We start from the raw sequence: 15,859 nt of genomic DNA on the forward strand, positions 1-15,859 counted from the left end.
CTATTAAAATTACTTCATTTTTCTTCAAAATATTCAAGAAATATTCAAGATTCTGTATAGTATTGGAGAGTGGCAGGGGTCAATGGAGGTCACAAGCCCAGAGCGCAAAGGAGGAAATGCAAGTATAGACTAAGATGTTGAAGAAATTTTGAAGAGAGTTTGGATATACACAGGTTAGAAAAATAGGGGAATTATAATGTTAACTATGTAATATTTAAAGGGCAGTGGCCCCACTGACTATGTTACACAATAAATTAAATTCCTTTTGAAGACCAGTTAACTGCTTTCTCTGCATTTCCCTCTCCCATTCCTAACACCCTCCTGCCTTTACAAACATAAATGTTTGAAGGGTTGAAAAACATTGAACATAATAATGATTTTTTTAATATTAACATAAACAATGATAATGGGAATCATAAAAGCAATGAAATCCACAAATTCTCTTCAAACATCTGAATTCTTAGAAAATCATCTATCAATATGTTTAACAAGTAGCAAAATGATTAAATCAATTGTCTTCTTTTGTTTAGTTTCCTCATTCTCAAAAAGTTTGCAGCCAAGGAATAGGGAGAAAAGAGTACAAGTGGATAATAAACTTAAGAAGCTAGGAATCACATCTATATAAAATAAAACACAAATCAAGGATCACTACTTTTCAGTAATTTATATTCTCTGCATTCAATGTCTATGATCTTTCAGATAGGGTTCAACAAAAATTGAGAAGAATAAGCTGGGTACCTTAACTAATTCCTGAGACCATCAGGGTCTTCCATTATAGACTTTCAACTCAAACCTCAGACCACTCAAATTAGATGCAAAGCTGTAATTATTATAGAAAACTGAATTATAATTATCCTGGCATTCACCCATAAAAATATTTCCCAAATCTATTTTTAAAATTGAAAACAGACAAGGGTCTATAAGCATATCTGGGACCCATCTTGGTATGCTAGTTTCATTCAAGCTAAATTTGCATTTGCTTCTTAATCACAGTGCTGAACCAGTTCTCTACCAAGAGGAAACAAATTAATTCTGGGCTCCTGAGGAAAGTACCTAGTAGATCTTCTCTTATTTCCTACAGATTATGAATCTGCAATCAACAAGAATCAAATAAACACAGTATACATTTTATAGCACTGGAGCAATTCAAGCAAGAAAAGTACATTTCTTTGTTCAAAGAATAAAAATATACAATCGCCTATACATGCACATATGCAGTTTCCCATATATTTCACCTACAAGATTTTCAATTTCTTTTCACTTCACAGTAAAATAATAGATAGATACCCAAGATGCCAAAGTTCTAGATGCAAACACCTAAGAGGGATAGCTTAGGTCTAGGCAGCACATTTAAAAACACATTCTATTTTTTAAAAATAAAAAATAAACTATGAATTTTATACTTGAACATAGTATAGTATACACTTCCATATGTCATATATTTTGGAAATACACGGTAGAATTTTGCAACTCACAAATGTCTTCTCTATACACATGAAAAATGGAAGCCTGAACTTCCATTATTTGAGATAAATCCCCATGAGTTCCAACACTGTCTTCCTTTAAAATGCCCTACCAAGGCCTCCCTGGTGGCGCAAGGGGTTAAGCACCGCACTATGAAGCAATCTGAAGCCCCTGCAGCATGAGTTCAATCCCTGGACAGCCAGGGAGCAACCTACATGGTGAAGCTGACCACTCCTGTCTCGCCCGCTGCTCCCCTCAGCAGTGTATTTTGGTTAGTCTGCCTGTTCTGTTCCCCACTCTATCTCTGGTGAATCCTCTCGCCCCCCACACCTCTGCCCTGCAGCCCAGCTCTTGTATGCATAAATAAATAAATCTTTAAAAATAAATATTAAAAAAAAAAATAAAATGTCCTACCAAAGGATTTCCATTATCAGTGATACATACAATTCAGTTGAAAAGCTAAGAGCAAGTTTAATGAGGAGGGTGTGGGTAGAATCCAAAAAGGGAACTGAAATTACAGAAATCTTCTATTAAAGGTAGCAGGATCTGAAAGAATATTCAGCAAGAAAACAGAAGAGAAGAGTTGGAGTCCATCTATCCAACACAGGTCTCAGATTTCTTATCCGAAAAATAAGAAGGCTGAATTTGATGTCCTCAAACTAGCTCCAAAAAAACAAACAATTAAAAAAAAAAAAACAACTTTGGTGAAGCAAGGTAAGGAAAATATCACCATAATAATGGTTACTTATCTTCCCAGAGAAAAGAGGGAAGGCACTTAAGAAAAGTCTCTACAACCTAATTGTGTCAAAAAATTAACCAAATGTGTTCAAAAGCAGTTCTACAAAAACTCATAGTAATGCCTCTGGGTACAGGGACCATAAATAGACATAGAGAGAGAATTATCAGTTCACATTAGGTCATTACTTTCCTCAAATTTGTATTTTAAAAAATGGGGGAAAAAATGAGTTTTGCCCAAGGAAATAATGTTCTTAAAACTAAAAGGATGATTAGCAATGTTGGTAGATTTCCTGGAATAGAAAGTGAGGACTTTTTCATGTTCTGTCAAAGAGTACTTGCACTGAAAGGACTACAGTAAAATTCACTCCTTTACTCAACAGATATTTATATAGTGCTTAGGATGTGCTTCTACTGAGTATAAAAAAATTATAAAATGATTTTAAAAAGAGACACTCATGCTCTTAAACTTATATTACAGTAGATCTTACAAATACATTAGTAAATACAAAGATGCAGCTGGACTAAACAAAGGTTAAGCATATGAAAGAAGACTTAGAGATTTTGTTTTTGTTTTTATATTTGAAAGATCACAGTTCTTCACATATCCATTCCCACTAGCCAAAGTTAAGAATTGGGGGCAAGTTTAGACACTTTATAAAGAACAGCAGCTCCTGAACCATCTGCTTTGCTCAAAAAATGAAGATCCATCACACGCAAATTTCACTTTACTCCAACCCTGCAAGAATATTATTGTCAGTCTGGGTAGATAACATTTGGTTTATAATTGACATGGTGAACAAACCATGCTTTATAAAATGACAACAACCAGTGCCTCTGTGGGATGGAAAAAAAAAAATCAAACTGTCATATGAGTCCAAAAATCACTCACTTTCAGCAAGTTCTTTTGATCCATTTAAGTGTCCTGTTACTAATCTTCTTTAGATGAATAAATGTACAAAATACAGAACTTAAAATGAACAACAGAACCTTGTCAGACAAATATATGACAGAATAACCTGAAGGATTTTTTTTTTAAAGAACATTATTTCCCAAACCAATATCATGTAAAACTGTAGTGACATAGCCCTTATTATGGTATTCTTACCTGGTAAGGAACAATACTGCCATGAGCAGTGCCCCAACGTTCTGCTTCCTTTTGGGCAATAAGATAATTAGCAGCTACATGGGTCAAACACGCTACCTACAAAAATAAATAAATAAATAAACAGTGGTTGTTTATGTACACTAATAAATATGCAGAAGATTATAATATGAATATTCTCATTTTATTTCATTTCATGTCACTGTAGAAGGTAAAAGAAAGAGAAAAGCGTCCAAACAGGTTAGAAAATGTGCAAATACCCACACTTTTGTCATACAAACAACAAAAAAATAAAGAGCAGTATTATATTACTCCTTGTGATTAAGTACTGATTAATGGTCAACTGAGAAATGAATACAGAAATATTCAGCTCCTGAAAAGATCATATGAAGACAGAGGTTGACTAAGTCCTTACCATCAAAGCCATAACAATACATCAGCAACTAGTACATTCCTTTCCCTTAATGCTGGTCATCACTGAATGGATGAACAAAAGTCAAGGGTTACATTCCCCTAAACATCTTATTACATGAAACAATAATAATAAAACTCTATTTTGTTTAAATCAGTTTAGTCAATTTTGTTACTTCCTGCCAAAAGTATCCTAGCGCACAAAGAGGATCAAGATTTGACATTTTTTATTCACTAGTGATTCATCCTCCCTTAAATAAAAGTTATTGTACCTTATCCCAACTTGATCCAAGCCTCATACTGTCATGATTACACTTGTTTCAGTTGTTAAGAATCATAAACAGGGCCTCCCCGGTGGCGCAGCGGTTGAGCACTGGGTTGCAAAGCTGCCAGCAGCCTCTGCAGTGCCGGTTCGATCCCCGACTGCTCTTCAGCCACCAGAGGAGGGTCCCACATGGCGCGCAGACCTCTCCTGCCGCCCGCTGCTCCCCTCAGCAGTGTACTTTGGTCCTTCTGCCTGCTCTGCTCCCCGCTCTGGCTCTGGTGAATTCTCTCACCCTCCTGAGCTTCTGACTGTACCCAGTGCTTGTATAAATAAATGATTAGATCTTTAAAAAAAAAAAAAAAAGCTTAAAAAAAAAAATCATAAACATGGGCCTCCCCCGTGGCACAGCGGGTTGAGCGCAGCACTGTGAAGCTATCTGCAGCCTCTGCAGCGCGGGTTTGATTCCCGGCCTGCTAGGAGATTCCCACATGGCGCCATAGACCTCTCCTGTCTCTCCCGCTGCTCACCTCAGCAGTGTACTTCTGTCCTTCTGCCTGTTCTGCTCCCTGCTCTGCTTTTGATGAATTCTCTCACCCTCCCGCACCTCTGACCTGTGTACCCCAGTGCTTGTATAAATAAATAAATCTTTAAAAAATAAAATAAATTTAAAAAAGAATGATAAACTTATTAAAAAGGTCATCTAAAACTTAAGTCTTCTAAATCTATTAAAGAAGTCATCTGAAAGTGACTCCCACCCTGTTTCACAAAGAGATCTCAAAAATCTATAATAATTAAATTCTACATGAGGATAATGAATTAATTTCTAGAGGATAATGAATTAATTTCCACCACACAGAGAACAGATTCCAAAGACTGCTTCCAAGGGCCCAGAACTATGGGAAAGGAATGATATAATAACAACTTCCCATAGATTCCAGGAAAAAATGCATCCAGCCTGGTAAGATAAGGATGATATTGTATACTTACATTTCACATTCTAGACCATCCAGTATGATTGAGAATCTACCAAACCAGCAATCTGAACATACCCCAAATTGGATTGGCTCCTGGGATATCTCAAAGGGTACTTTTTCAGGGTTCAGTATTGCAACCTGTTATTGCCTTCTTCTTGGTGTGACAGCTGTGCCCACTACAAGGTCTATCAGTTGGGCTCAGCATGTCTTGCTTGTTGCCCTTCTTTATGTTATTTTTGGGATTTAAACTCCCTTTCATGTTCATTTACTTCTCTGCTGAAATTGGAACTGCCTTATGGCAGCTGGTTTGGCTGTATTGCCCAGGTGGCCAAACTAATACACTTTGAGTTATCCACTTCTGGACCTCCATCTGGTCTTGAGTATTTGAACCACACAGCATTCCAGGGTTGCCTGGGGCTACCTAGTGCTAATCACCATCCACTTCTGTGTCTTTCAAAATGAAAAATTAAATTAACACTTTATGTTAGAAGTGCACTACATGGTAAGTCGAGATTCATGGTTTCTAATTTCTATCAACCTCTCAGTAGTTTACAATTGTAAGTATATAATTTAACTTCTTTGACTTTCAGATACATTTTTCATAAAACACTGGTGATCTGAGATTATCCTGCAATGCTTAAATTGATCTGAGATGATTTCCAGAGCTAGGTATGAGCTGAATACTAGTTCGTAGATCAGCCTAGTTACCTCATTTCTTGCCCAGTATTGCATTTTTTCCCACTTTTGTTTTGTAGGAAGCGCACTAGATGGTAAGTGCTCCTGACCCTGCCTTGAATAACTATATTTGACAACTATTTAATAAAAATAATCCTGCCCTTAAAGAGAGTTTGAACCACTTTGTGATTGAGCTCAGTTGGTTAGAGCATAACGATAATAAGTTTGAATGAAGAGTCAGAACTCATCTTGCAGCCCATTTCTGAATGGAATACCATATCCATTCCTTCCACATAATGATAACTCATGAACACAAAAAGAATTTCAGAACTAGCAAGCTCCCACTGGGCAAAAAGGTTAAAAATTATTTTAAACCACTGACAAGCAAAAAATAAAGTATGATTTGTCTGTAACTACTGAGAGGCCTAGTTGGGGCAGGGGTAGGGGGGACTTGTCTTTATAAAAAGAGAGCAAAAGGGATAAACTTAGCAACTCAATGTTTAAAGGGGCATGGCATTACAGATCTAAAACTAATCTACTATTTACAAGAATGTAATTTAAGGCAGGAAAAGGGAGAGAAAGTTTCAACAGCTCTGAAGTGATTATATATGAAAAATCAGAGGCGTCCTGGCAAGTAATGACAAATTTTCCACAAATTGAAAGAATGCAGTAGTATGTGACTTTTAGGTTAATAACTACATACTGTAGATCCATTCTAAATATTGCATTAGATCATCCCCTAAACTTAGGCTCATTATTTCATCATGTGGATGCTATATAATTTACTCAGAGGGTTCCTTTATATGGTTTCATCTACACACACATACACACAGAAGTCAGCTTTGGTTTAATAATAATCATTTTGCTAGCAAAACTATTATTTTAAATAATATAGTGGGTCCTGATATTTTTTGTATCTAAAGAGAAAACCAATGAGGTGGTCAAAGTGGATCTCAAAAGGCATAGCTCAAAAAGTTTGAGGATGAATACACCCAATTATTTCCCAAAGGAGCTCCACAGTGTCTATCACCACACTTCACTTCTACCAAATGAGCACCGAAAAACAATAACAGAATCTTTCATGTACAGAATGATAACCAACTATGACAGCTAAAGTCGGAAAACAAAACAAACTATGATTCACTGCCACAAAACTGATATTTTCCCCTCCTTCTCCTTTCTTATATTCTGACCTCCAATTAAGCTGGACTAAACTGTAATCATGCCTCACTTCTACACCTCCCTGTATCCCCAACTAGTCTTCAAAATCCATTTCAAAATTATCATTTATATTATATTAGATCCCCTTATTGACCCAAACAAAATATATTTTCCGTGCCTCTGAAAAAAATACAACTTAGTTTGCCCGACTCTTGCTGTACTTTCACAGTCTGTACCACAATTAGAATCATAACATGGTAAGTCTAGAAGACATAGAACAATTGTCTCTAAACCTGACTATGTATCACAATCAACTGGGGAATTTCTGGACCCCACCTTAGATCTACTGAATCAGAATTTCCAGGGATGGATCCTGGGGAAAAAATAGTCAAGGCACCATTAATCGAACATCAGATTTGAAAACTAAAGTCTTTGGAAAATATAACAAAACCCTTAATATTATAGATGGATAAATAAACAAATTGAAAAGTAAAATAATTTATTTGAGGTCACACAGTGTTTTCCATGCTACAGTATTATTCTATCTTATCCTATATTGGGAACTATTTCACAGTAAAAGTTGTTTATTATAAGCCTTTCATATTTTCCCATAGCACCAAAAATAGAGTTGCACACTAATTTTTAATATATGAATAAAACAGTAATTAACATTTTATTTTATACAGTATTCCATTCAACAAATGTTCTCTTTTGGCAAAATACCAGATACACACACACACACACACACACACACACACATACAAGTAAATGAAAACATGTAGCCCTACTCCTTAAAATAGTTGGAAAAAAAACTAAACAGTTATAGAAAATATAGGAACAGGGCTTATCATAGGAGCTCTCCTATTGGAGACTGGGTAGAATTTTAAAAACAAAGAGAATAACTTATGAAAACCCTAAGGCAGAGAAAAGACTGACACACTGCGGGAGGGAGAATGAAAATACACACTGTAACTGAAACTAGGCAAGACAGACAGGAAATGAAATTGGAGAGGTTGACAGAGACTATATTATGCCAGCCCTTGCAGGTCCTGGTAAGAAGTGATTTTTTTGCCCACCTTTCAGAATAATCAATTTAAAACCACAAATCATATCATATATCCTTCTACTTCAGACTCAAAGACTTTCTACTGCATTTGTTATTAAATCCAAAGAGTGAACTGAGAAATCATACCAATTATTTTCTCTGATCACAGTAGTATCAAACTAGAAATCAACCACAAAAAGAAAGCAATAAAAACCTCCAGTGTGTGGAGAATGAACTACATGCTACTAAATGACTATTGGAATAATTGAGAATTCAAGTAAGAAATAAAAAAATACCTGGAGACAAAATAAAATGGGGACACAATCTAGCATAATCTATGGCACAGAGAAAACGCTGTACTAAGGGGGAAGTATACAGCAATACAGGCCAACATCAAGAAACAAGAAAGATCTCAAACAAATAAGCTTATCGCTACACTTAAGGAATTAGAAAATGATAAGCAAAATCAAAAGCCAGTAGAAGGAAGGAAATAAAAAAATTAGAGCATAAATAAATGAAATAGAAATTAAAAATTCTAAAAGATAACTGAAACCAAAAGCTGATTCTTTGAAAAATAAGCAAGAGACAAACGACTAGCAAGGTTCACAAAGAAAAAAAAAAGGATTAAATAGCATTAGAAATAAAGGGATGTTACAACAGACATCTAAGAAATTCACTATGAACATATGATGCTAGTAGTTGAATAACCTAGGAGAGATGGACAAATTGTTACTAATGTATACCATCTAAGGCTGAATCAAGAAGAAATAGAAGGGGCATCCCTGGTGGCACAAGGGGTTAAGACACAACCTGTGAAGCTTACCACAGCCACTGGAGCATAAGTTCGATCCCCGGACAGGGAGCAACCCACACAGTGCTGCAGACCTCTCCTGACTCACCCGCTGCTCCCCTCAGCAGTATACTTCAGTCAATCTGCCTGTTCTGTTCCCCACTCTGTCTCTGGTGAATCCTCTCACCCCACGCACCTCTGGCCTGTACCCCCATTCTAGTATGCATAAATAAAAAAAATCTAAAATAAATAAATAAATAAAGGATGGGTATTTGTATTAATATAGGTTTATTATTAAAAAAAGAAAGCTTGAATACACAATTTGGAAAGAAGGAAATTGAAAAATAATCAAAGAACTCCCAAATAACAAAAGTTCAAGAGCAGATGGTTTTACTATTTCATTCTACCAAACTTTCAAAGATGAAATAATATCTACTCTTCTCGAACTTCCCAAAATTTGAAATAATGGGAATACTTCCAAACACATTTTATGAGTGCAATATCACTCTGATACCAAACCAGACAAAGACACAACAAATAAAGTAATGACCAATTTCCCTGATGAAAATAAATGCAAAATTCTCAACAAAATCTTAGCAAACTGAATTCAACAATGCACTAAAAGGATCATACACCAAAACCAAGTGGGATATAATACAAGGAACAGGAAATTTCATCATCTGAAAATCAGCATAATTCACCACATCAGCAAGAAAGGTAAAAGTCACAGGATATCAATAGATGCCAAAAAAAGCATTTAATAAGATTTAGCATTCTGCAAGTGTTGACTTTTTCCTGATCCTTTGTTTGGTTTCCCTATATTCCTCCTATAAGTGAGAACATCTGAGTCATACAGCAGGGGAGAAGGAGAGAGAGGGGCCAAAACAGGGGAAGGAAGAGTACAAGGAACCATGGTGATGGCCATGGGTACTATGGTGTTGGGAGTATTATGGGGGCTATACAAAAGGGAAGAAATAAAACATTGTACAAAAATGAACAGCAATGCAAGAAAATAGAAAAATCAATTAATTTTTTTAAAAAGATGCAACATCCATTTATGTAAAACAAACATCTGTGGAAAAATGAAACATACTTCTACATAATAATGGACATACATGACAAACCCAGAACTAACTTCATTTTCAATATTGAATGACTGAAAGCTTTTCCATTATGATCTTGTATAAGACAAGGAGTATTACACAACCTAACTAGAATAATTAGGCAAGAGAAGTATATAAAAGGAAACCACATTGGGAAAGAATAATGAAAACTATCATTATATGCAGATGACATAAGATTATAAATAGAAAACCCTAGCAAATGTCACAAAAAAACTAACTGAAACTATCAGTTCAGCAAAGTGGCAGGTTACAAAATAAATATACAAAAACAGCTGCCTTCCTATATGTAAAAAAAAAATGAGCTATGAGAGGAAGAAATTAAGAAAACTATGCCATTTACAATCGCATCAAAAAGAATAAAATACGGTGAGAACCGGGACACGGAAGATAAACGGGTGACGCCAGCGAACTGCCCGAAGAAGAAAGTGGCCATAAAAGAGGACTAGAAGGGAGGGAAGCGCAGAACCCTGCTCCCCTCCCCCGCCCACAGAGGCGGCACTCTCCGACTGGCAGAGAGGAGGAAACAACAAACCAAAACGGCCAACAAGAACAAACGACGCAGCAAGCGGGACTGTGAGTGGAAAGGAACTATTGCAGCCACCACACCCCGGGAACGGGAGCTGAGGCGAACCCTGCAGGATCCGCCGCGGCGGTGAGCGAACGGCTCCGGGCGCCATTAGAGAAGAACAAAGACCCCGGGAGACGCGCACACAGCCCGGGCTGCCGGTAAGCTGGCGCGGAAACGCGGCGCGCTCGGGGAGCTTGAAAAGCAAGTGCAGACCGGAATCGCGGCTGCCCAGGTCCCCGCGCCTGCGACCTAGGCTTGCGGGGAGACGACCTAGGCTTGCGGGGAGACGCGCGGAGGTCCTCACTGAGGTGAAGGTCCCTCCCTGAGTGAGCAGGAACCAGGCGCCCAGGCACGGGAGCTGTGCAAAAGGCGCCATTCCCGCGCCACTGAACTGGGCTACAGCCCGCATCCTGGAACTGAGGGCTTTGAACTGAGACCCTGGGCACGAAAATTCGGGGCGTGGTTTCTCCACGACGGTGGGGCACAAGGCAGACACAGCACCCCAAAGCTGTTGAGGTGTACCCTACCATTCCCGCTCTGTTCTCTGTCCCACGGGGTGGGGGGAGGCGAAAAACAGCCCCCCAAGGCCAATAGGAGAGATCTCTGGCGCCACCTAGCGACCAGGAAAAAAAAAGTCACTAACACCCTATAAAACAGGACATTTCTTAAGACTGCTTGAAAAGGGCAGAAGGTTTCTGGAGGACCCAGTGGCCAGCCGGGAAGTTATTCCACGCCAGGCCCTTCCGACCAGCAGTCTGAGCCCACAGAGGGAGCAGGCACCCACGTCCGGGGCAGACGGGGGCGCAGAAGAGTGTGCCTGAAACCGGAGGCGCAGGGACTGCATCCCGCTTCGCCATTTGAGAGCAGGGACATTTCTTCAGTAAAAACTGCCTAAAACCAGCAGAAAGCTCCCCCAGAAGACAGAGATGGCTCCTGGAAGAGCCAGAGGGGAGCGGAGAAGTTCACCCAAGATGTCAGTCAGTCCGAGCAACACAGTATCCCAACGCATACGACAAATTAGAAAACAGACAGTAGGGAGTAGAAGAACCACACGCAACCTAACAACTCCTCAGGAAAGAAGCACACCACAAAAAGAAAACCACTCCCCAGATTGCAACGACAACAACTTGGAAGAACTTCTGAGCCTTCCAGAAAGAGAATTTAAAATTGCCATGATTAAAAAAGTGATAGATCAGAAGAAGGAAATTGAGTCCCTAAAGAGGGAAGTAAGAGAAATGCAGGAGATCAAAGAATTAATGGAGGAACTAAAGAACTCTGGGAAAAGCAATGAAAGCAGAATAGATGAAATGGAAGAACGAATAAGTAATCTTGAAGACACAGAAATAAAAAGAACCAAAAGAGAAAAGGAAAGAGAAGTACGAAGGAAAAAGAATGAAGAAAGACTTCGGGAACTATCTGACTCCATGAGGAAAGGAAATATAAGAGTTATAGGAATTCCAGAAGGAGAGGAGAGAGATGTAGGAACAGAGAAAATATTCATGGATATAATTGAAGAGAACTTCCCAAATGAGAAGAAGGAGCTGAAAATTGATATACAAGAAGCAAGAAGAACACCAAACTTCCACGACGAAAGGAAAAATACAGCAAGACACATAATAGTAAAGCTCCCAAGAATCCAGGACAAGGAAAAAATAATGAAGCTGACAAGAGGGAAGAAACAGATAACATTCAAAGGAAAACCAATCAGGCTGACATCAGACTTCTCTGAAGAAACACTACGGGCAAGGAGAGAGTGGAGGGACGTAGTCAACAGACTCCAAGAAAACAGATGCCAACCAAGAATACTCTATCCCGCAAAGCTCTCTTTCCTCCATGAAGAAAGAATATGGACCTTCCCAGACAAAGAGAAACTCCGGAATTTCATTGCGACTAAACCCCCACTCCAAAAATACTACAAGGAATCCTAAAGCCAGAACCTCAGAGGGACGAATAACAACGAAAGAAGACCAAAAAAAAAAACAAAAAGTTATTAAAAGAATAAATAAATAAAATCAAAGGAAAGACAAACATAATGGCAAATACAGATGCTAACATATCAATATTAACTCTAAATGTAAATGGACTAAACTCTTCAATAAAAAGACACAGAGTTGCAGCCTGGATTAAGAAACAAAACCCAACCTTTTTGCTGTCTCCAGGAAACACATTTAGCTACAAAGATAAAAATAGGCTCAAAGTCAAAGGATGGAAAACAATCCTACAAGCAAATGGGCCAAAAAAGAAAGCAGGAACAGCTATACTTATATCAGATAAAACAGACTTCAAACTCAAAAAAATAAAAAGAGACCCAATGGTCACTACATTATGATTAAGGGGACAATACTTCAAGAAGAAATAACACTCATTAACATATACTCACCAAACGAAAGAGCACCAAAATATATCAGACAACTGTTGTCCTCTCTGAAAACAGACATCAGAGAAAACACATATGTAGTGGGAGACTTCAACACACCACTATCACAATGGATAGATCAACAAGACAAAAAATAAGTAAAGAAACTAAAGCTCTAAATAAGGACCTAGAGCATTTGGGCTTAACAGACATCTATAGAACACTAAACCCCAAAAAAACGGAGTACACATTTTTCTCAAGTGCACACGGATCATTCTCCAGGATCGATCACATACTGGGGCACAAGACAAACATCAACAGATACACCAAGATTGAAATCATACCAACCATCTTTTCTGACCACGAAGGCATCAAACTAGAAATAAATCATAAAAAGAAGGCAAGGAACTATCCTACCTCATGGAGATTAAAAGCCACACTACTGGAAGACCACTGGACTAACGAGGAGATCAAAGAAGAAATTAAAAAATTCTTTGAATTGAATGACAAGGAGGACACCAATATCCTAAATGTATGGGATGCAGCAAAAGCAGTAATAAGAGGAAAATATATAGCAATAGAAGCTCACATCAAAAAACAAGAAAGAACTCAAAGAAACAACCTAATCTCGAAGCTCAAAGATCTAGAAAAAGAACAACAAAAAAACCCAGAACCAGTAGAAGAAAAGAAATAATAAAAAACCAAAGCAGAAATAAATGAAATTGAAACTAAAAAAACAATCCAAAAGATCAATGAAACCAAGAGCTGGTTCTTTGAAAAAATAAATAAAATAGACAAACCCCTAGCCAGGCTCACAAAGGAAAAAAGGGAGAAAGCACAAATACACAGAATCATAAATGAAAGAGAGAAATCACAACGGACACAGCAGAAATCAAAAGAATAATCAGTAACTACTATGAACAGTTATATGGAAACAAGTTCAACAATCTAGAGGAGATGGACAAATTCCTACAACTCTACAATCACCCAAAGCTAGATAAAGAAGAATAGAACACCTAAACAGACCAATTACAAGCAGCGAAATTGAAATGGTAATTAAAAACCTCCCCAAAAACAAAAGCCCAGGACCTGATGGATTTACAAATGAATTCTACAAACATTCAGAGACGAATTAGTGCCTATCCTTCACAAACTCTTCCAAAAAAATTGAGAAGGAAGGGACAATACCAAACACGTTCTATGAAGCCAATATTACACTAATACCAAAACCGAATAAGGACAACACAAAAAAGGAAACTACAGGCCAATCTCCCTAATGAACACTGATGCAAAAATCCTCAATAAAATTTTAGCTATCAGAATCCAACAATGTATCCATAAGATAATTCACCACGACCAAGTTGGATTCATTCCAGGGGCACAAGGATGGTTAACATCCGAAAAATCAATCAACGTTATCCAACACATCAACAAAAAGAAATATAAAACCATATGATAATATCAATAGATGCTGAGAAAGCTTTCGACAAAGTGCAACACCCATTCATGATAAAAGCCCTTGAAATTCTTGGGATACAAGGAACAATACCTCAACATCATAAGGCCATCTATGACAAGCCAACAGCCAGTATCATTCTCAATGGTGAAAAGCTGAAAGCAATTCCATTAAGATCTGGAACAAGACAAGGATGTCCAATCTCACCACTGCTTTTCAATATAATACTGGAAGTCCTAGCCAGAGCAATAAGACAAGAGAAAGACATCCAAGGAATCCAAATAGAAAAAAGAAGTCAAACTATCACTATTTGCAGATGAATATGATAATATACATAGAGAACCCCAAAAATCTCCACAGAAAAACTAATTCAACTCATCAATCAATTCAGTAAGTGGCAGGATACAAAATCAACACGCAAAAGTCAGTAGCCTTCCTATACACAAACAATAAATCTGAAGAAGAAGAAATCACAACCACCCCCTTTATTATCGAAACAAAAAAAATCAAATATTGGGAAATAAATCTAACAAAAGAGGTAAAGGCCTATACAAAGAAAACTATAAAACACTGTTAAAAAGAAATAGAAGAAGACCACAAAGAAATGGAAAGACATCCCTGCTCATGGATTGGAAGAATAAACATTATTAAAATAGGCCATCCTACCAAAAGCAATATACAGATTCAATGCTATTCCATCAAAATCTCAATGGCATTCTTCAAAGAAATAGAACAATTATTGATGAAATTCATATGGAATCACCAAAAACCCCGATAGCCAAAGCTCTACTGAAAAAAAAAAGAAGGAAATGGAGGCAATCACACTCCCAGACTTCAAACTCTACTACAAAAGCCATAATCATCAAAACTGCAATGGTATTGGAACAAGAACAGACATACAGACCAATTTAATCGAATAGAAAATCCAGAAATAAACCCACAGATTTATGGTCAACTAATCTTTGACAAAGGAGCGAAGACTATGCATTGGAGCAAAGAAAGTTTTGTTCAATAAATGGTGCTGGGAAAACTGGGTCGCTACATGCAAAAGAATGAAGCATGACCACTACCTCACACCATACACAAAAATTCAACTCAAAATGGATTAAGAAACTAGACATAAGACCTGAAACCCATAAAATACATAGAAGGAAATATAGGCGAAACACTACGGGATTTGCACATCAAAAGACATCTTTACAGACACATCACCCAAAGCAGTGATAGTGAAGAGAAAGATAAACAGCTGGGACTACATCAAATTAAAGAGCTTCTGCACAGCAAAAGAGACAATAACAAAAACAAAGAGAAACCCCCACCAACTGGGAGACATTTTTGCACCAACACTAATGATAAAGGACTGATCACAAAAATCTGCAAAGAGCTGATGAGTCTCAACAACAACAAAGAAAATAATCCAGTCAAAAAATGGGCAGAAGAGCTAAAGAAACTTCTTCTGCTGAAGAGGAAATGCAAATGGCCAACAGACATAAAAATGTTCAACATCACTTGTCATCAGGGAAATGCAAATCAAAACTCCATGAGATACCATCTCACACCAGTGAGAATGGCACATATTAAAAAACTAGCAACAACAAATGTGGCGAGGATGTGGGAAAAAGGAACTCTTGTGCACTGTTGGTGGGAGTGCAAACTGGTCCAACCCACTATGGAAGCTGTGTGGAGATTTCTGGACCTACTAAACATAGAGCTTCCATATGATCCAGCAA

General features: G+C 37.7%; 1 protein-coding gene across 11 annotated transcripts in view; it reads right to left on the bottom strand.

Moving 5' to 3' along the window:
• SUGCT (succinyl-CoA:glutarate-CoA transferase) overlaps positions 1-15,859 on the bottom strand; it is a 793,244-nt gene that overhangs the window by 601,617 nt on the left and 175,768 nt on the right. For all 11 annotated transcript variants that reach the window (XM_054692302.1, XM_054692300.1, XM_054692297.1 and 8 more), the window contains one exon: positions 3,308-3,403. In XM_054692302.1, the coding sequence (XP_054548277.1) occupies positions 3,308-3,403 (96 nt within the window). The remainder of the gene's footprint in view (positions 1-3,307; positions 3,404-15,859) is intronic.

This window comes from Talpa occidentalis, unplaced genomic scaffold (assembly GCF_014898055.3).
Source record: "Talpa occidentalis isolate TD23 unplaced genomic scaffold, MPIMG_talOcc4v2.1, whole genome shotgun sequence".
NCBI lineage: Eukaryota > Metazoa > Chordata > Mammalia > Eulipotyphla > Talpidae > Talpa > Talpa occidentalis.